General features: G+C 36.1%; 1 protein-coding gene across 1 annotated transcript in view; it reads right to left on the bottom strand.

Moving 5' to 3' along the window:
• The window catches only part of LOC150084800 (serine/threonine-protein kinase Genghis Khan-like), a 477571-nt gene that overhangs the window by 119504 nt on the left and 334776 nt on the right, over nt 1-23291 (bottom strand). Inside the window, exons 20-23 of the mRNA XM_090376356.1 lie at nt 22923-23101; nt 19481-19549; nt 11568-11673; nt 1448-1519 (exon numbers count right to left, since the gene is read on the bottom strand). Coding sequence (XP_090232482.1) covers nt 1448-1519; nt 11568-11673; nt 19481-19549; nt 22923-23101 — 426 coding nt within the window. The remainder of the gene's footprint in view (nt 1-1447; nt 1520-11567; nt 11674-19480; nt 19550-22922; nt 23102-23291) is intronic.

Here is a 23291-nt window from a genome sequence, read left to right on the forward strand (position 1 = left end):
TTGTCTCATAAGAGTAAAATTTTTTGTCCATACTGAGTTAGTGCATTAAGAAATTCTTATCTTTTGAATCACCTGTTAACTGAAAAGGTAATTTCACTTAAGTTGTTCACTCATATGGAAAATAATAGCGTAGTACAAGTTTACACAGGAAATTCTTATCTTAAACTGTTAACTGCCTGTTAAGTTGTTCACTTAAGTAATACAAAATAATGGCATAGTACAAGTTTACACTGGGAAAATGAGCAATGAAGTCTTATAACTATGTTAATGTCAGAAAAATTAATTCCAAGTTAGCTTAAGCACATTATTTGCTAGAAGTATTTGGTTGCGATGTCAGAGATTAAAAGCTGTTTTGCTTAGTCTAGAAATGTTAGTACATTTTAAGAATGCAAAATGTGTTTGTAACATTAGTGGAATGCTTAGTCGTTGTTTGTTATTTAGTTTTTAGGAGCATTAGCAACTAAGGCCATATTGGTCTGGGATATGCGGTGGTCTTCCCTGACCTTTCCGCATCCTCCGTATTTGGTGGTCACGGGCTCGAACCCCAGTCTAATCAAGAAGCGTGTTCTATGCACTGCTGCTCCTGCCCACCCGGCTACGGAGGCGCCAAAATGCTTAGTCACCCTGCTACTGTGTGCTTTAGGCAATGTCCTCCCACACCAAATTTCATATCATTATGCTCAAATGAACATGTAGCCATACAACTACATGAATTTAGGAGGCAAGGCATCTGTTATTAGTTAAGCTGAGTGCATTGCACCTTATGGCTACAGTGCTTCTACCAGCTTTATAAACAAAAAATATAGGATAAACTGACAATAAAACAGGATAATAGCAATAACAACTTGGACATTTGCCCTCTACTCTCCACAGTAGGCAGATACAGGAATGTGTAATGTGGCTGCTTTAAATTAGTTACTTGAATGTGCAAAAAAATTAGATATTACTGCACTGATTGAGATTTTTGTCATCCAAGTAATTACAAATTGGGCTAAGAAGGAATTGTTTCCTTCAATTAGTTTTCTGCATTTATCTGTACCATTTCCCTTGTTGAAAGGGAAATGGTACAGATAAATGCATAATTATAAAAATATGCTCATTTAAATACTGAATTTTCAAAAGTTCTTGAAATTTACATTTCCTTCAGTTGTAAGTTTTTAAATATACAGTAGTTTTCTTTAATATAATACACATTAGTCGAAATGAAGAATTGAAAAATGCTATTTTCAACACCCTACTGATATTTTATTATCCCTATTAAAATGGTGACAGTTGTAAGAAGATTACTGATAGCTTATATTTTAATAAATATATTTAATAAAATGAAACAAAAATTATGATGGAATAGAAGGTTACGATTCAGTATCCATCGTGCTGGCACTAACACATTCCTTCCAGGAATTTATTACTATTTTTTCTTTATTTTTTTGGAAATATAAATACTTACTTTGATCAGCTGGAACTGGACAAACTGCAGGAACTCTATCTTGGCATATCACATGACAAGCAAACCCACACACTGTAACAAAAAAAAAATTAAATTAAATTAAATTAATTGATGGTGGTAGCACCCCAAAGTGTAGCAGAAACAGTGGCAGGACCTGCAGAGGCCCAACTTTCTTTTTGATTTCTGGAAATTTTTTTAAATTCTGCTTTAAATAATGCCAATATTTGATCTTTTCATAATGGACATCAGTATTCATTGTATGTAGTTCAAAATTTAATAAAAAAATGAAAAATTTTAAAACATGCTGTGTTTTATAATTTTTAATTTCAAAAATAATAATAAAAAATTTCTGGCAAAAATTGCAATCAAACATTTTAGACATAAAATAGAAACATCAATCTCTTATCTTCCACTTTCCAGTTTAAAAGAGTGCTAGGTGTGTGAAATTTTAAACATGCGCATGTTTAAAATTTCTACTTAGAAATATTTCAACTTATTATGTATATAAATATTATTAAAAAACCATATTATATATATTCAATACTATTAGTTCCTTCCATTTTCAGGTTTATTTAAAAATTCATTTCAAATTTGGCATAATGCATAGTGCATTTGAAACTACATTTTTCTTCCTGCAGTGTAACCTGCAGAGAACATTGGGTTTTGTGTTATTGTCATTATTCTCTGTGAAAACAATAATAAATCTTTCAAAACAACTAGGGAAAGCTGTAGATGTTTAGTGAACTAGTGCAACAATAACCTGAAATTATATACAAACAAAGCATAGGCACTTGCCCAGTACCACATTACTCTTCAGGCAAAAAAGCCAAACAATTGCAAAGATGGTGGAAAGCCACGTTACAGGTTCTCATGCAATTTATGTATGAAAACTGTAAAAAATCACTTCACAAACTATTGCAGTTGGAGTCTGACTATGCTGTTTTCCCCCTCGATTTTGCAGACCTAAATTTACCAGATTTCGGATTTTTCGGACAAAATTTTGGAAAATCAAAATTCCACTATTTTCCAGATGCCGACTGTAATTCATGGAATGTCCGCCAGTTAGTACACACAATGGCAGTATTGTTTTTGTTGTGCCTGGCCATGAGTGTGAGGACAATGCACTTTGTATCAACATTTATCCATTGTTAGTATCATTTTAAATCATTTTTGTGACCATAAATGGCTTCAAAACAAACAGTGTTGAAAGAAAGAATGTACATTTGAGTGTTGGCCAAAAGCTTGAGCTGATTAAAAAGCTTGAGAGTGGTGGCTCGGTGGCCAGTGTTTATGAGCTGTATGGAGTTAAAAAGCAAACTGTTACTGATATCCACAATGGCAAAGGAAAGCTCCAAAAGCTTTGCATTAAAGTATAATATTGAAGGTATGAGTTCCGTGAGTGACAGAAAACACATGAAAGTAAGCAAGATAAAGATCCAGAAGAAGCTGTTTACAAATGGTACGTGCAGTAACAATAACATGGAGTGAATGATACTGGTGTTATGTTACGCACTGCAGCTAAGAAACTGGCTAAACATATGGGAATTAACAATTTCAAAGCTAGTTGTTTGTTGTTTGGTTTTTTTAGGAGCATTAGCAACTAAGGCCATATTGCTCCGGGATATGCGGTGGTCATTCCCTGACCTTTCCGCATCCTCCATATTTGGCGGCGACGGGCTCGAACCCCGGTCTAATCAAGAAGCGTGTGCTACGCACTGCTGCTCCTTCCCACCTGGCTACGGAGGCGCCTTCAAAGCTAGTGATGAGTGGCTGTGGCTTTTATGAAATTACCATAGCATGTGTAACAGGAAAAAAGCACGGTGAAGCTGGATCTGCTGCAACACATTCAGTTGAGCCTTTCAGACTCCACCTCAATGAACTGATAAAGAAGGAGGGATTGCTCTTATCCCAGATATATAATGGAGACAAGACTGGGTTATTCTGGCAGTCCCTACCAAAAAATACTGAAGCCTTCAGAAACAAAGACAAAACTCCTGGAAAGAAAATGAGCAAGGAGAGTTTTTCAGCTTTATATTGTGCAAGGCTGATGGCCTTCATCACCTGAAACTGACTGTTGTGGGCAAATCAGCATGCCCACATGTTTTGAAAGATTACATGATAACAGGAAACTGTTATCATGTAATCGAGTAGATAACAGGCAACCGTTATCTACTACCATTCAAAGAATGGCATGGTTCAACACCAGCATATTTTCTGACTGGTTTTTTAAGCATTTTGTCTCCAAAGTACGTTTATATCAGCAAGAGATCTTAAAGGTGGCTCCCAATGATTTAAAGCAGTGGTTTTCAAATGGGGTGCCGCAGCACACTAGGGTGCTGCAACAACATTCTTGGGGTGCCGTGTAATTTGGGTTTAAGTTAGTTAAAGTTATTATTATTATTTTGAAATTTATATATTTATTTCATTATAAAAAGGGTACAATATCCATTGTACCATATCTTTTTAATTTTGTGGTGATCTATAATTGATCTTTATTTAGTACCTCTATATAAAAAATAAAATTATTAATATCATATAGGTATATATTAAAAGGTCAAAAAACCACTGTGTTAGGTATTTCTTTTGGCCTAGAGGTGCCATGAAAAAATTACTGGGACAGTAAAGGTGCCATGAACCGAGAGGGGTTGGGAACCTCTGATTTAAAGGCTCTTCTTTTATTAGATAATGCTCCTACTCACCCAGTAACTGAGGAATTAGTCAGCAGTGATGGCAAGATCCGTATCATGTTTCTGCCTGCTAATACAACCTCTCTGATACAACCCATGGATCAAGAAGTCATAGTTTCATGTAAGAGGCTCTACCAGCGATGGTACCTGAATGAAGTTTTGATCATCATTGAGGAGGAAGAAGACTAAACTGAAGAAGATACAAGAGGCCAGTGTATTCTGCAAAACATAAAAATTTATAACATCAAGTTAGCAATTTACAACTTTGCTGACTCTTGGAATGACGTAAAAACCACCACACTGGCTCATAGCTGGAAGAAGTTGCTTTTTGACAGTGACTCTGACATTGATTTTGAAGGGTTTGAGCCTGCCAACTTCCTCCAAATGCTACACCATGCAGGAGAGAGAGAGAGATGTTACAGTGACATAGATCCAGGCTACCAGATCTTGACACCTGAGGAGACTGCTAATGAAGTGAGAGCAGGTGACATTGAGGGGGCATCCAGTGATGAAGAAGAGGAAGAAATTATTAACAAATCAAAAAGGACAGCAGCACGAGAGGCACTTGATCTTGTCATTCAGTATGCCAGCCTCTCGGACAACAGTTAAATCCAGCCTCATTACTACCACCATTTATGTACGTTAAGATAGGCTATCATAAGGGAGGTAAACAGATGACACCCGACACATTCTTCAAACCCGTTGCTGCTTCTGCCCCATCTTTGTTCCAGCCTGCCTCATCAACAGAGAGGCCACTTCAGTGGAGCTATGAAGCTCCACTGACACAGAAAAAAATTATTCTGAATCCCACTATACAATCACGACACAACAAACTCAGTTCTATCTCCATCGAGGTAAGAGAAAATAGTTTTTGATTTTTGTTACGTTATTTATTTATTCTAGTGTATGTATTTTTACATATTGTACTACTTACATTGCTTATAAGTAATGTATGTGCATTGTGTGTACACTACCTATTATATTAATCATGTTTACTATTGGTACTATACAGTTAAATACAGTTAAATAAGCCTGGTCTGTACTTGTTAACAGGAGAGACTGCTTCTACAGGGATGAGTTACACTTAAATAGAAAGGGTGCAAGAGTATTTGCTGATGCTATCGAGGCAGTGTTAGTTGTGTCGGAAAACTGCTAGCTTGGGGGGATACAAGGACTAATAGATTAACAGTAGCCACTGGCAGAGGTGAAAGTGATTCTTGCACTTGCTGCTGCTCATTCCAATTCTTCTACTGGAATGAGCAGCAGCCTGGAAAACAAGATGCAGGGTATTTCAGAGACTGCTGGGAGTCATTGTGGTACAACTAAACACATGAGTTGTGTTAGAGTAGCTAAGAATAGGAACAGGTGCATGTATTATTGCATATACACCAATGCTAGGAGTTTGGTAAATAAATTTGATGAATTTGAAGTGTTGCTCAAAACATCAAACGCAGATATTGTTGGGATATCAGAGATGTGGTGTCACACAGATATAAGGAATGCAGAACTGGAATTTGGGGAGTACAATGTGTACAGAAAGGATAGACAGGACAGGAAGGAAGGTAGGGTTATATTATTAGTTAAGAAACACATAAAATCCAAGTAAGTGAAGCCAGTCGACATCGCTGGACAGTGCAGTGTCGAGTCAGTTTGGTGTGACATACGAATTGGGAGATCAAAATTGAGAGTAGAAGTGTGTTATAGGCCAAATGACTCTGATGAGTATAATAAGAAACTGTACAGGGAAATAGAGTGGGCCAGTAAATCAGAGAGTCTTATAATGGGGATTTTAATTTCCCAGATATTGACTGGAATTTGTGGTTTGGTCACTCACACACTAGCAAGGCTTTTGTGAATTTATTGGATGATTTTTTTCTACATCAGCATGTTTGGGAGTCAACTAGAGGGAGTAATACTCTTGATCTGATTATCAGTATTAGTAGTAGTGGGATGTGATGCAAGAAAGCAAGTGTATGAGCTTTTTTGGCTGCATCAGCCAAAAAAAAAAAAAAAAAAATCACACCATTCCCTCCAAATGCCTGTCCAGTTCCTCCTTAAATTTATTTAACCTATCAACTTCCACAATGACAGATGGAAGTTGGTTCCAGCAATTAACCACCCACTGGCTTAAGGCAAATTTCCGCACATCTATTCTACATCTTTCTTTTCTTAATTTGAATTTATGGCCCCTTAGGTTTGTAATCTGAACAAGTGGAAGGAATTCAGCATGCTCAACCAATTCAAGGCCTTATACACCTCAATCACATCTCCGCACAGGTGCCTAGTCTCCAGCTACTGCAATTTGCAGAAATTAGGCCTCGCTTGGTAAGAGGATCCCTTCATTCCCCTCACGAATCTTGTTGCCCTTCTCTGTACACGCTCAAGCAAATCTACATCCTTCCTAAAATGAGGCCTGCAGACCTGTACGCAGTACTCAAGGCCTGGCCTGACCATTGCCTTATACAGAGGGACAATCACCTCCTTTTCCCTGCTAGCAAAATTCCTATATATCATTGACAAAACCCCATGACCTGCCCTGGCAGCCTTGCCCTGTCTGCATTGATCAGAAAACTTCACATCTGACTGCACAATTACTCCCCGGTCTTTTTCATTTTCTACCACCTTAAGTGTAGTACCACAGAGTTTGTACGTTTCTCTGGGGGTTTCATCTGCCCATATGCAGCACTTTACATTTCTTAAGAGCAGATGGGCTAAGAAGTGCCACGTCTTAGCCCATCTGCTCAAATTATCTAGATCCTGTTGCAGTAGAACACTGCCATTACTGTCATTAACAACCCTGCCAACCTTTGTATCATCTGCAAACTTCGACATTAAGGCTGATATACCTTCATCAATATCATTGATAAATGTGCAAAACAACAGAGGATCCAACACCGAACCCTGTGGGACTCCACTAATAACATTAGCCCACGAAGAGCAGAACCCATTAATTACCACCCTCTGTCTTCTCCCACTCAACCATCCTTTTATCCATTGTAGCAACTTACCCTTAATACCATTCTGCTCCAATTTGTACAATAGTCTTCCATGCACAACAGTGTCAAAAGCTTTCCTGAAATACAAATATATGATATCAAAATTATTTTTTGCATCCAATTCCTTTGTAACCACATCATAATATCCTATCAAATTTGTCAAACAAGACTTTCCCTTAACAAACCCATGCTGTGTCTGAATTATTGCTGCAGTCTTGTCTAGATGATCTTGCAATGCATCTTTAACCAGTGAATCCACAATTTTACCCGGAACAGAAGTTAAACTAACTGGTCTGTAATTACTCGTGTCACCCTTCGATCCTCCTTTGTGAATTGGGGATACATTTGCACACATCCAGTCCGTGGGGACCTCCCCTGAGTCCAAGGATTCTCTCATAATTATGGCTAAGGGTTTGCTTAGTTACTTTGCTGCCTCCTTTAATATAACTGGATAGATCCCATCCACCCCTGGTGCCTTTCTTATGTTTAACTTCAACAATTTCTCCTGCACTTTGCTCTCAGTTATTACAAAATCATTAAGCACCCTGCTACATTTGATAACCTTCTGCCATTTTCAAACCTTAATAACTCCTCATGTGTGAATGTAGATGCAAAATACTCATTCAGTTTGTTTGCTATCTGAGCAGGATCATCAACAGCGGAACCATCGATATCAAGTGGACCAATCAGACTCATCCCCTTCCTTTTAGAGTTTATATAAGTAAAGAAATCCTTGCTGTTTTTCTTAGCATCTTTTGCCAAAGATTTCTCGTAATCTGCCTTCGCCTGCCTAACCTCCTTTGTGACCTGATTACAGACTAGCTTATATCTGTCATAGGCTTCTGAGTCGCTTGATAATTTATATGCATCCCATGCATTTTCCTTCTCTGTCACGAGTCTCATTAGTTCCTTTGATAACCATTTAGGCTTAAACCTTGAACAATATTTCTTAATAGGTATGAAACTTTTAGTAGCATCCACGATTAATTCCCTGAATGCTTCCCACTTAGAATTTACTGTTGGTAACATTGTCAGTTGATCCCACTGTACAGAATTTAAAAACTGTCTGAGACCACTGTACTCACCTTTACGGAAGCAAAAACCCTTTCCTTTACCCCTGATGGTAATTATATCTTTAAGTAAATCCCACATCAGTACACTGTGATCACTGCCACCTAGTGGTTCCTCTATCTGCAAATTCTTAATACACGAATGATCACTGCTGATAACCAGATCAAGAGTATTAACCTCTCTGGTTGCCTCTCGAACATGCTGCTGCAGAAAACAATCATCCAATAAATGCAAAAAAGTCTTAATAGTGTATGAGTGACCAACCCACAAGTTCCAGTCAATATCTGGGAAGATAAAATCCCCCATTATAATACATTCTGATTTACTAGCCCACTCTATTTCTCTGTACAATTGTTCATATTACTCATTCGAGTCATTAGGCCTATAACACACTCCTACTCTGACATAAGCACTCCTCGCAGTGCTTATGTCACACCAAACTGACATAAGCACTGCGAGGAGTGCTTATGTCAGAGTAGGAGTGTGTTATAATTCTTCATGCATTAAGAATCTGCAGATAAAGGAACCACTAGGTGACTGTGATCACAGTGTGCTGAAGTGGGATTTACTCAAAGAGGTAACTACCATCAGGTGTAAAGGGATGGGTTTTTGCTTTCGTAACGGCGACTACGGTGGTCTGAGACAGTATTTAAATTCTATACGGTGGGACCAACTGATGATGTTACCAACAGTAAATTCAAAATGGGAAGCATTCAAAGAATTTATCTTGGAAGCTACTAGGCTTTACACACCAACTAAGGAATATTGTTCAAGGTTTAGGCCTAAATGGATGTCAGATGAACTAATGCGACATATGGCAGAGAAGAAAAATGCACGGGATACATATAAATTAATGGGTGACATGGAAGCCTATGATAGATATAAGCTGGTCTGTAACCAAATCACAAAGGAGATTAGGCAGGAAAAGGCAAATTACGAGAAATCCTTGCCAAAGGATGCAAAGAAAAACAGAAAAGAGTTCTTTACCTATGTAAACTCTAGAAGGAAAGGGATAGATCAGATTGGTCCATGGATATTGATGGTTCAACTGTTGATGATCCTGCTGAGGTGGCTAACATATTAAATGAGTATTTTGCATCTATATTCACCCATGAGGAGTTATTCAGGGAGGGGAATGCCAGAGGTGAACTGAACTGTGGCAGTGAGCTAGATGATTTTGTAATAACTTAGAGAAAGTGGAGGAGAAATTGTTGAAGATTAACATAAAAAAGGCACCCAGGGTGGATGGTATCTATCGAGTTATATTAAAGGAGGCAGCAAAGGAAGTAAGCAAACCCTTAGCCATAATTATGAGAGATATTTGGACTCAGAGGAGGTACCCATGGACTGGAAATGTGCAAATGTGACCCCAATTCACAAAGGAGGATCAAAGGGCGACACAAGTAATTATAGACCTGTTAGTTTAACTTCTGTTCCAGGAAAGTTAATGGATGCACTGCAGGATCATCTAGACAAGACTTCAGTTATAGCTCAGACACACCATGGTTTCGTTAAGGGAAAGTCTTGCCTGACCAATCTGATTGGATACTATGATGTGGTCACAAAGAACTAGATGCAGGGAATAACCTTGATATCATATATTTGGATCTTAGAAAGGCTTTTGATACTGTTGCACATGGAAGACTGCTGAACAAATTGGAGCAGCGTGGCATTGGAGGAAAGTGGCTGCTACGGATAAAGGGATGGTTAAGTGGGAGAAGACAGAGTGGTATTCAATGGTCACTGCTCATCGTGGACTAATGTTATTAGTGGAGTCCCTCAGGGTTTCTGTATTGGGTCCACTGTTTTCTGTATTTATAAATGAATGATATATCAAGCTTAATGTCCAAGTTTGTGTACGAAGGTTGGCAGGGTTATTAAGGACACTAACGACAATACGCTGCTGCAACAGGATCTAGAAAAGTTGAGCAGATGGGCTGAGAGGTGGCAAATGAAGTTTAACATTGACAAATGTAAAGTACTACATATGGGAAGCAGTAATCCCAGAGTAACATATCAACTCTGTGGTACTATACTGACAGTAGTAGAGAATGAAAAGGACCTGGGGGTAATTGTGCAGGTAGATATAAAGTTTTCTGAGCAGTGCAGACAGTCTGCAAGAGTAGCTCATAAAATAAATAAAACCTGAAGGATATATTTATTTTATTATTATTTATTTTTTTGCTTTGTTAGCCCTCTAATAGACATGCAAAAATGTAGTTTACTTTTTACATTTTTGTTTTTTTTAAACAGGAAAAAAATGTGCACTTGAGAATTTTACTCTTTATTCTGACACTATTTTGTTCTTTATTCTAGTAAGGATAAGGAGGTAATTATCCCATTGTACAAGGCAATGGTTAGGCCACACCTGGAATACTGCACACAAGTCTAGAGGCCCATTTTAGGAAGGGCATAGATCTGCTGGAAAGGGAGCAGAGAACATTGGCAAAAGGAACAAAAAAGGTTGTCTTACCAAGAAAGGCTTAAGTTCTGCAAATTGCAGCATCTGGAGACAAGGCACATGCAAAGTGATCTGATTGAGGTGCTTAAAGTGTTGAATAGATTAAGTAAGCTCAATGTTGATGGCATTCTTCCTCTTTCTCGGAGTACACACACACACTCAAAGGGGACATAAATTCAAACTGAAGAAGGATGGTTGCAGGATAAATGTGTGGAAGTTTGCCTTCAGCCGGCAAGTGGTTGACTGTTGGAACAAACTTCCATCTTTCCCCCCCCACACACACTTTTTTTCCTTTTTTTTTTTTGGCTGACACTTTGGAAGCTTGCTTCTTGCATCAATTGCCTACTTCTAATATTATAACAATAAAATCTTTAGGAGCAGTATTCTTGTTATCCAAAAAAAACTATCTTCTGACTATCTCACTTCCAATAACATAAAACAAGCAAAATTTGAAGCTGAAACCAAATCCATGTGGAAAATTTACACAGGCACAAGTGCACAGCACCCTATGTACACAAACACAGAACCATAAAGAAGTTTTTTACAGTGCCTTATAACTTTTAAAAATAATTTAATTTTTAAATACTCTTCTAATTAAAAAAATAATCAAAGATGTAGATCAAACCTGAATGCCATATTGGAGGAATACTAAAATTCACACCAATGCAATTCTTATGGGTATTTAAAATTTAAAAATTTCTGTTTTTGCTGTAGGCAGTACATCAGGGTGCTTACCAGATGGCTAAACAGTTCACTAACAGATGCCACAATTAACAGAAAAGTTGGGCTATCTTTCATGCCTTCTGTTATGAAAGATATAAATATGAATATTAAAAATTACAAACAAGAAAGTGCAATGAGTTTCTTGACCAAGTAAAAGAATTTCTAAAGAATAGCAAGCTCACTTTCACAGACAGCTCCTTGTCTAAAAAGTCCAACCATCAGTGAAGTGCAGTGATCACATTTCCTAGGAGACACAAAAGTTCTGACCAGGAACTGATGGGCTCTTGGCTACAAAGCAAATGAAAAAAATAATATGAAATAAATAAATAAATAACAAAACAGACACTTCTAAGTTTAAAAAATTAACATTGATGTTTTATCTTTCAAACTTAACCTTTAGTAGCTTGTATAAATTCATCAGTAGGAATTATGTATATCTACTCCCTGCCTGTCTTTAATTATTTTGTAATTACTTGTCATTTCAGAATATGAAAGAGAATCCTTAAATATATTTCATTTTGATTTTATTCAAGGAAGTAATATGATGGTTTATCCCTATTATACCTGATAGCATTACAATTGACGATGACTGTTAAGCATGAAAGCCTTGGAAAGTACAATTATATTTAAAGATATTTTAATACTACTATGATTTCATTCTTTGTAAACAAAGTGAATTAACTAACTCCTAGCCACTATTATCATGCTTTGACCAATTTGTTAAAAATCTAGATGCCATCGCCAAATTTCAGTTGTCAGCGGGGACACTAAAAAGTCTTCGGAAAATAGCCATTATACACTGATTCATGTGATAAGGTGAAAATATTGGTACATACCATGCACCCCACATCTGCACCCTCAAGCCATGACAGAAAATTACCTAAAGTATATTTATATTAATTTTCTTTAGGCAGGTAGTTTGTATGTATTTTATGTGCTCTAGAAAGTTAACTTTTGCTATCATGTGTTTAAACCCAAAATTCAAGTGCGCTGTTAGTCAGAGGCACTACATGATTGGCTACACTTCAGGCACAATATGCATTTTGTGTTTCTTACAAACATCTATGGTAGTAACTTTTTTTGTTTGGACAATCGGTAGCCAATACCATTTTATCCATACAAAGAGCTTATTCAGAGTTAAAAGTTTTAGAGCATATGCTCTGAGAAGAGCACGAAATTAGTAATATCATTAGCAACAGAGGTATTTTGTTAATGGTATTCAGAATCTTCCTTTCTGAACAAAATACTGTGATAGAGCATTTTTTTTTTTTTTTTCATTTGAAAATGTTACGTATTTCAAAAAGTTTTGAAAAAAAGAGTGGGAGATTTCCTCATAGCCCACAGTAAGGCAGGCAATGAAGTATGTTATATGACACTGTGGCCAGATAATATCAAAAAGCTTCTATGTTATCTGCCAAAAGCAGTGCTTGATTTGATTTGATTTGGAATTTATTGGTGCATTAGCAACTTATGATTGAATTTTGGTGCATTGGTGCATTAGCACTTATGATTGAATGCATCCAAAAAGCAGTGCATTCAATCATAAGTGCTCTTATGATTGAATGCACTGCTAATATATGATTCTGCAGTATCACAAGGTCTAAAGAGGACCTGATTTTGTGGAATCCATACTGATTCATTTTCATCAAATTCTGAGTTTTAAAGAACCATGTGACATATATCAAGAACATATCTTTTCCACGGTTTTACCAAGAAAGCAAGTGAGCTAAAATCAGCTCCTAGTTGTGTGGATTTGGAGTAAAAACCTTGGCTCTGGGAGGGCTAGAATAATCGAATAATACCAAGAACTCTTAATTCTAGACTCTACTGGCAACAAGTTTTTAGAGAGTTGAAAACCTGTATATTTATTTCTCTGAAAATAAAATCTTTAATGATATTAGTTTTTTATTAATCTTTATTGCTTTCTAAATTGAGAGATAGCATATCATCCCTGAGCCAAAATGTATATGCACTGCATTGAAAATGAAAAACCTGCAGAATAGTTTTTTTATTTACTATTTTTATGATCAGTATTAGCATTAGTAGCAGTAAAATGATGCAAGCAAGCTTTTACTCAGCATCAGAAAAAAAAAAAAAATCAATCCCATTTCACCTATCCATTCCTCCCAATAGTTTTTCTAGTTCTTTCTTGAATCTATTTAAGCTACCAACTTCCACAACAGATGGAAGTTTGTTCCTGCAATCAAGCACCCACTGGCTAAAGGCAAACTTCCGCACATCTATTCTGCAACCATCCTTCTTGAATTTATGCCCCCTTGTATGCATAGTCTGAGCAAGAGAAAGAATCCCACCAGCACTGAGTTTTCTCAATCTATTCACAACTTTAAACCCTTCAATCAGATCACCTTGCAGATGCCTAGTCTCCAAATGCTGCAAATTCTAAAATTGAAGCCTTTCTTGGTAAGAGCATCCATTTGTTCCCCTCACCAATCTCATTGCCCTTCTCTGTATTCATTCCAGCAGATCTACATCCTTCCTAAAATGAGGCTCCAGACCTGCAGTACTCAAAATATGGCCTGACCATTACCTTACAGAATGGGATAATCACTTCCTTATCTCTAATAGCGAAATTTCTGTATATCACTGACAAAACTCCATGAGGTGTCCTGGCTGTTTGCCTGCACTGCTCAAAGAACTTCATATCTGATTGCACAATTAACCCAGGTGTTTTTCATTTTCCACTAACCTGAGTGTAGTAAACAGTTGGTACGTTACTCTTTGGCTACTGCTACCCATATGCAGTACTTTGCGTTTCTCAATGTTAAACTTCAACTGCCATTCCTCAGCCCACCTGTTTAACTTTTCTAAATCCTGTTGCAGTAGCATACTATCATTATTGTCATTAACCAACCTGCCAACTTTTGTATTTTCTACAAATTTGAACATTAAGCCTAATGTGCCTTCATCAATATTATTAATAAATATAGAAAACAACAATGAGCACAACACCGATGCCTGGGGAACTCCACTAATAACATTAGTCCACTGGTTATTACTCTATCTTCTCCCACCAGCCATTCCTTTATCCATAGCAGTAAATTACCCTTAATGCCACACTGCTCCAATTTGTACAGCAGTCTTTCATGTGCAAAAGTATCAAAGGCTTTCCTTAAATCCAAATATATGATATCAAAATTGGTTTTTGCATTCTGTTCCTTGGTGAACACATCATAGTATCCAATTGAATTGGTCAGACAAGATTTCCTCATAACAAACATATGCTGTGTCTGAAGTATAACTGCAGTCTCCTGTCTAGATGGTCCTAAATTACATCTTTAAAGAGTGACTCCATTATTTTCTCTGGAAGAACAGAAGTTAAGCTACAAGGTCTGTAATTACTCAAGTCACCCTTTGTGACAGGAGATAAATTGCACATCTCCAGCCCATGGGGACTTCCCCTGAATCTAAAGATGCTCTCATAATTATGGATAAAGGTTTGCTTAATTCCTTTGCTGCCTCCCTTAATATAATTGGATAGATCCCATCTACTCGAGGCACCTTTTTTATGTTTAACTTCAACAATTTCTCTTCCTCTTTCCTCTCAGTTATTACAAAATTATTTAGCTCCCTGTTACAGTTTGATAAACTTCTGGCATCCACTTCCCTAAAGAATCCCTCGTGTGTGAATGTAGATGCAAAATACTCATTCAGTTTATCAGCAAACTGAGCAGTATCAACAACAGTTAAACCATAAATATCAAGCTAACCAATGTGATGCATTCTTTTCCTTCTTATGATTACATAAGTAAAGAAGTCTTCGCAGTTTATCTTTACATCCTTTGAAAAAGATTTCTCATAATCTGTCTTAGCTTGCCTAACTTCCTCTGGGACTTGATTACAAACTAGTTTGTATTTACCATAGGTCTCTGATTCACCTGATAATCAATAAGCATCTCGTGCATTTTCTTCTCTGTCATAACATCCATTTAGGCCTAAACTTTGAAACAGTATTTCTTAGTTTATGAAAAGCCTAATCGCTTCTATGATTATTTCCTTGAATGCTTCTCATTTTAGAATTTTCTGTTGGTAATATCAGTTGGTCCCACTGTATAGAATTTACAAACTGTCTGAGAACACCATAGTCACCTTTATGGAAGTAAAAAACCTTCCCTTTATCCCTGATGATAATTACACATTTAAGTAAATCCCATATCAATACACTGTGATCACTGCTCTAGTAGTTCTTTTATCTGATTCATGAATTCTAAGATTTGCAAATAACCATTACTGATAATCAGATCAAGGGCATTACTCTTTCTTGTTGCCTCTCTAACATGCCACTATAGAAAACAGTCATCTAATAAATCCACAAAAGTCTTGCTAGTGTGTGAGCGACCAACCGACAAGTTCCAGTCAATATCTGGAAAGTTAAAATCCTCCATTATAAGACATTCTGATTTACTGGTCCACTCTATTTCTATGTACAGTTATTTGTTGTACACATTACAGTCATTTGGCCTACAGTCCTACTCTTGTTTTTGCTTTCCCACTGCTTATGTAATACCAAACTGACTCATTCACTGGCCACCCATGTCAACTCAATGCACTGGCTTAGATTTTATGTTTCTTAACTAAGAGTATAACACCCTCCCATCAAATTACTGTGCTGTTAATAATGTAAATTGAATTTTGCAGTCTCTGAGCCTTACATGGCTCCAACTGTATATTACGATAATGTCATGAACTGTCTTCTAAGGTTATAAAATTACTATGTTGTTAATAATGTAAATATTATTTTGTTGTTTCTGCAAGTTGCAGAGGGCCATTTCGTTTGTTGGCTATTTGTATTTTGTTAATTCACCTCGTTTCGTTGGTGAATTATACATGCTACATTACTTTAAATTGTTATGTTCTTAATAATGTAAATATCATCCTGTTGTCTTGTGGGTTGCGGAGAGCCATTGCGTTTAGTTGGCTAACTGTATTTTGTTAATTCACCTTGTTCTGTTGAAGAATTTTTCATGCTAATTATTTTTAGCTGATGATTCGTGGTTTTAGTAGGTCTTTCACCCATAGCTTGGGTCATACGTCTTTGGCAGTAGGGGTTCTGTTGTCATAACAACCTTAATAGTTGTTTAAACCTGAACTTATTTAAAATGATTTTATGCGAGTTGCTGCATAAAGGGTTTTAGATTTTATGACCTGTTTTATCGTTTTAACTTCTATTTGTTTGTTAGTACTGATAGTTTCAGCTGAACTTGTATATTATAGAAGTTGTCATGGCTGTTTAGTAAATTGCTATCAGTACTGGTTGAGGATTCTCAACATTAGTGTTTTCTTATTGTTTTGTTTGGATGTCTCTGTCGTTACAGCCTGTATATGTATTTGCTGGCTTGACCCTGATCCCAAGGTTGGGTTCACACATTCACTTTTTAAAATGTAAAATACTGCTTGATTACTGTTAAGTTAAATTTTAAGTTGTCTATTTGCTCTCTGATTGTGTCTTGGGTTTTGGAAGTGGTATTAGATTAATTACCTTGTTATGTGTTGTTATCTTGCATTAATCGTGTTGTTGGGGGTTTTGCTGATTGACTGGCTGTTTTAGTTTTAAGTTTTTCAAGGTTTTGTAATCTTATTGATTTGCAGTCTTTCGACTGCTTATTGGTATGATTCTTGCCTTGTGTTTTTGGAGTTTTAAATTTGATTTTAAGTTATTATCTGCCCAAATGGTTGATATTATGACTGAGTTTATTATGATTACTGGGTAAAATTGATTGTATGTATATATGCATAGCTGTTGATAATTAGTTTTTAAGTACATGTTCCTTGTAGTCTTCTTACTTTTCTCTTTTATATTATTCTGCTTATAGAAGATATCTGTATTCCTCTTCTCTTCTGCTCCTTTTTCTTCATCCTCTCTCCCCCTTCTAAATTATTTTGAGGTTCTCCTTGTGACAAGCTCGGTTCGTGTCTCTTGGATGTAGAACCTGGCTGCCTCCTCATGGCTTGGTATGGGAGTGGGGGGGGGGGTTGGAGCAGAGCCCCTGACTGCTAAATGCCAGGTGTCGGCTTACAACATACAACAAACACACATAAAGATACAAACATTTCATTAGATTACCCCCCCCCCTTTCTTAAATACCGGCCTTGGCACTTTGCCGTTAGGGGAAACCCTGGTTACTGCCTTTACATACAAGAATACTTTGTCCTCAATGTACTCTCAATATTCAAATTCTGCATCCCTTCTTCATTCATCAAATTTTATATCTTAGTGACACCCCATTTCTGATATCCTAACGTCTACATTTGATGTCATGACCAGCACTTCAAATTCATCAAATTTATTTACTATGCTCCTAGCATTGGTGAACATGCAAGTATACATGCATCTCTCCTTACTCTTAGTTACCCTAACACAGCCCATGTATTTATTTCTTCCATGATGACTCGCAGCAGTCCTTGAAATTCCCACATCTTGATTTCCAGGCTGCTGCTTGTTCCAATAGAAGCAGTGCAAGAATCACTTGCACCTCTGCCTTTGGCTATTGTTATTTTATCAGTCTGTGTAACCCCTCAAGCTAGCAATTTTCCAACCCACCTAACACTGCCTCAATAGCATCAACAAATATTCTTGCACTCCTTCTATTTAAGTGTATCGTATCCCTGTAGAAGCAGTCTCTCTCTCCTGTTAACAAGCACAGACTATGCTGAGAAAAATTCTAGCAATCTAAGTTATTTAAGCAATCACAGCAAACTATTCTCAGATTTTTTAAAAATTCAAATTTTAACAGTTTAATTTTTTTTTGAAAAAGGAAAAAATAAACCATTTTTTAAAGAACAGAATGAGAAACTTTATTGTAGCAACTATATCAAATGAAGTCAAAAACATGGATTTTTATCATAAACCTCTTTGAAAACAATGAGTATGTGCTATAAAAATGGAGAAGGTAATTATGAATAACTCCAACGAATATATTTGTTGTTATATGATATAAAAATTAAAATTAGCTGATTATACTGTAGAATTATATTAACTGAAAACAACTTCATTAATTTTTAAAATGTGAAACTTTTGTGTACTATCTTCTGTGTTTGAATCATAAGAATCTAATATTAAAATGAAACAAACACCGTCCCCCTCACCAGGTCATGTGCCCACTTTAGGCTAAATGCATATAATCTTTATTTAGTGAGATAAAAATTATTTAAGAAAATTAAAACACAAACCATGAGTCATTATTACATTAAAACCATTCTTATACTACATGAAAATTAATACTATAGTTATTACTAATATTAATACTATATCAGTAATAATAAAACTTGGCACCAGCAGCATATTATAATGATAGGTATCGGTAAGATCCCGATACCTATCAGCCTGCACACCAACCCTGATGCCAAGAGTATAGGAGCAAAGGTCACCCCAGATCCAGGATAAAAATGTGGCACTATTCTGTTGGCTAATGGAGTTAATCCCTCTGCTATAAATTAACTGCTGGCAGGCCTCTTGCCTGTATGCACACCCGGTTTCTGGAAGCATCGGCAGGAGGAGTCTGTCAGTAGATAAGAATTATCCCTTTGTAATGATGTTAGATTTGCTGTTCTCTATTGTAACAGTAACTTAATTTAATACTTTACAACCATAATTTGTAAATTGTAATTATAACATTGGTAATTGTAATAGTAATATTGTATTTGTAAATTAGTAACTGTGATATTCTAAAATATTCAAATTTGTAACTCTTTCTATTTTTCTGTTCCCTCAAAAGCTTTATCTGATGATGGGTATTGGTAAGCTACCCGAAACATCATATTAATGTATAGTAATGTAGGCAAACAGCCTAATAAACCATAGTATTAATTTTCATATGGTATAAGAGTGGTTTTAATATAATAAAACTCTTAAAGGAAAACAACCACATAGCGTCCTTCTCTAACTATATTAAACCATAAGTCACTTGAATTAAAAGACAGAATTCAAAAAGGGTACATTAATAACACTGTTAAATTATCTCATGCAAAATAATATTAGTTTTAAAATTACTCATAAAATTTATGCCAAAATTTTTATTCTTATAAAATCATTTAAAAATAATAGTGGATATCTACTACAACAAACAGAATACATTACCTTAGGAGGTAAAAGATTTGCCAATGGCCTGGTATCCACCACAGGGGACAAAGCAGGTGAAAGGTGATCCTAATAATAGAAAAAACTATACATCAGTAATAAACAAATATCAACACAACCTGCTGGAATTAAAGAACTTTATACTTTGCAGAATGCATCTGTAGTCTATACATTCAAGTTAATAAAAAAAATTAATTTAATTTTAATTAAAAAAATTAACGTTTGTGTTTGCTTTTTGCCCCTTTGCATGAGGTTTGATTCCTGAAAAATGAATCAAATTCTTTTTTATTTTCACTTGATCGGAAGAGATTATAGAGCAGTGCCATCTACTGATCAAGGACTAGGGAGGTTTGCAGGTTAAAAAACAAGAACAGAAGGTGATTTTTCCTTGGGTAAACTAATAAAGTGACTTTCTTCATTGAAAGAAGTAGTTAATGTTATAAATGTATATGAACTTGAAACAGCAGAACTCAATACACATAAAACTACTAATTCATCACTTTGATATTGATTAATAGGGCTTGGTGTGTCGGAAGGGTGAGAATGATGTTCTGTGAAAATGACTCCTCGTTCTCAGTTTTCTGCAATTCTTCAACTGAGAGATTCACCATGTGCCATTCAACCCATGAGGTGTTCATGGTATCACAAGGGGGGGGAGAGGTTATAGGGATTGACACTTTGAGCTAAGAGTGCCGAGATTACATATCCCTCCCTCACGTTGGGATTACAAAGTCATTCAGTACTTTATGCCTCTCTTGACTAGCAAGTCTGACTGAATGAACATCTAGGATTTATCCAGTAATCCAGACTTAGATGTAATCCAGTAATGGATTACATCTAAGTCACCCATTTGCCATTCTAGCTTAACAAGGATCATCAAATTTGACTCCGTGTTTATCAACAGTGTCACTGTTTTCTATAACAAATATCAAATGGATTCAGATCTGTGACATTACTGTTATGTTACACAGAAGAGAAATTGTTTTTTTTTTTTTTTTTTTTTTTTCTGTGTTAACTGTCTGGGAACACTTTTGTCTTCAGATTGAGCATACGCCCAAGCTCTGTCACTGTCAGTACTATGTTTACCCATGAGTTGATCTAAGTTACTAATATCACTTTTAGTCAAATAGCATCATTCAGAAGGCAAATCTGTTATTTATTAAAAATTTGAAGGTACTTCTGCGACTGGTTAAGGAACTATTTGGATCACTCATCAGACAAGGGGAAGTCGCAATTAGTAATCTTGTGTTGAGCTGTGTGAAGAAAATTCATTGAAAATGTAACTTTTGTCATGTATATAACATAACCCCACTCCTACTTCTTGGCTGGTGTTGGCCTAATGCTGCAATTTAGTAAAAAAGCAAGGGTGCTAATCCAATATAATAAGTATTGAAATAGTTTGAGAAAATAACACCACTCTGCATGGCATTCTTTTGTTTTCTTTTTTTGTGTCCCCAGAAGATAAACCAGAAAAAATTTGAGAAAATAATGCATAGTAGCATTATTCTCTAAAGCTATTCCAATAGTACCTGCTTCTTTACTAAATTCTTGCACTGGGCCAATGCGACCCAACAATAGGGGTTACATTATATGTTTATGTTTTCGATGCTGAAGTTTACTTCAGCACACTGGTTGGCTACTCACTTAGTCAATACATTTATTCACTGCTCAACACAAGTCACTAACTGGAGTTACCTGCTGTCTGATGAGTGAAAAAAGGTTGCTCCAAAACTGGTCACAACAGCAACTTCAAGTAGACATCATTTGATAAAAAATGACATTAGCAACTAGGTTGACTCATGGATAAATGTAGTTGTTTGTAAAGAGAATAAGACAAAGCTGTGACAATGGATGGACAAAAGTGTTGTCAGAGACAGTAAAGGCAGGAAAACATAATGCAGAATAGCATATTTTTTAGAACTATTTCAATACCTGAGTTGAAATAGTACTCGCTTCTTTACTAAATTGATACAGAAATATGTTTTTTTTTTTTTTTTTTAGACTTTTAATTTGTTTTTCTATTTTCCTATGCTGGACTCAGCCTTCCTATTATACATCATCTATCAATCTTGATGCAACTATATTTATATTTTTCAGTACTGGTTTTGGGATTCACAATTGATGTGCACCCCTAGCTGATATGCAATGATTGCATTTCTATTGCATTTTTGCACAGTTCCTGCATGATTAAAAAACTCCAGTAAATATCTTATTTAAACAGCATGAATGTTTCAGAGCATTTATAATATTTCTAACCAGTGGTAAAACAAAGCAAGAGATATATTCACCATACAAATCAACTCACATTAGAAAGTGGAACTCTAGTTTGTTACAACCTAATTTGAACTCTGTCAAGTTATAATTAAGTACTTGTAAAAATTTAAATTTATTTATAAGGAGTTTAAAGACTGTTTTTATTTAGTACCTAGTCAATTGAAGTCCAAGTCATTGTCTGTATATTGCCTGTCAATGTCGGAATATATATGTGCAGAAGTAACCCCAGAGAAACGTACCAACTGTGTGGTACTACACTTAAAATGGTAGAAAATGAAAAAGACCTGGGAGTAATTGTGCAGTCAGATATGAAGTTTTCTGAAAAATGCAGACAGGCTGCCATGACAGGTCATGGGGTTTTGTCAATAATATATAGGAATTTTGCTAGCAGGGAGAAGGAGGTGATTGTCCCTCTGTATAAGGTAATGGTCAGGCCACGCCTTGAGTACTGAGTACAGGTTTGGAGGCCTCATTTTAGTAAGGATGTAGATTTACTTGAGCATGTACAGAGAAGGGCAACAAGATTGGCGAGGGGAATGAAGGGATCCTCTTACCAAGAGAGGCTAAGTTCTGCAAATTGCAGTGGCTGGAGACTAGGCACCTGTGCGGTGATCTGATTAAGGTGTATAAGGCCTTGAATGGGTTGAGCACGCTGAATTCTGATGGGATCCTTCCACTTGTTCAGATTACAAACCTAAGGGGGCATAAATTCAAGTTAAGAAAGGACAGATGTAGAATAGATGTGCGGAAATTTACCTTTAGCCAGCGGGTGGTTAATTGCTGGAACAAACTTCCATCTGTCATTGTGGAAGTTGATAGGTTGAATAAATTTAAGGAGGAACTGGACAGGCATTTGGAGGGAATGGTGTGATTTTTTTTTTTTTTTTGGCTGATGCTGCATAAGCTCATACACTTGCTTTCTTGCATCACATGCCTCTACTACTACTACAGTTGCTGTATTTCAAAGTAAGCCGCTGGTTTATGGACAGTCCAAATTTAAAATATAAATTATCATAATGAGAATAGCACTTGATATTCTCAGCTTCCCCCCCCCCCTCCCAAAAAAAACAGTTATAGGGGTTGATATATCAAAATGGCTTTAAAAAATGACTAAAAATATATTTTTTTATAATTAATCTCCTCTATGAGGTAAATAAATAAACTGTACCATGCTAATTTCTGACATATTGGATTTGCTACTGGTCATTGAAGGAGGGTGATTTTCATCTCCATCGATTTCTTCTACGGCCCTGGCTGATTCTCTACTTTCACTTCGTCCAAGTCGCTGAGAAGTATCTTTAAGAAACTGGTCTAGGAAAGACATCTGTGATGACGGTCGATCAAAAACTTTAAAATAAAAAAATAATAATAATAATAAATTATCAACAGGATTACTACCATTTTATTTATCACTAAATTATTTAATACTATATGTTTTTTCCATACTTCTGGATACTAAGACTCAATATTTATGTTTCTTTAGTATGTTTTATATAGATTAATCACATCTATGGTCTGCTAACTGTAGGAGCAAACA

The sequence above is a fragment of the Mastigoproctus giganteus genome, chromosome 6 (assembly GCF_048544385.1).
Source record: "Mastigoproctus giganteus isolate SK-2022 chromosome 6, ASM4854438v1, whole genome shotgun sequence".
NCBI lineage: Eukaryota > Metazoa > Arthropoda > Arachnida > Uropygi > Thelyphonidae > Mastigoproctus > Mastigoproctus giganteus.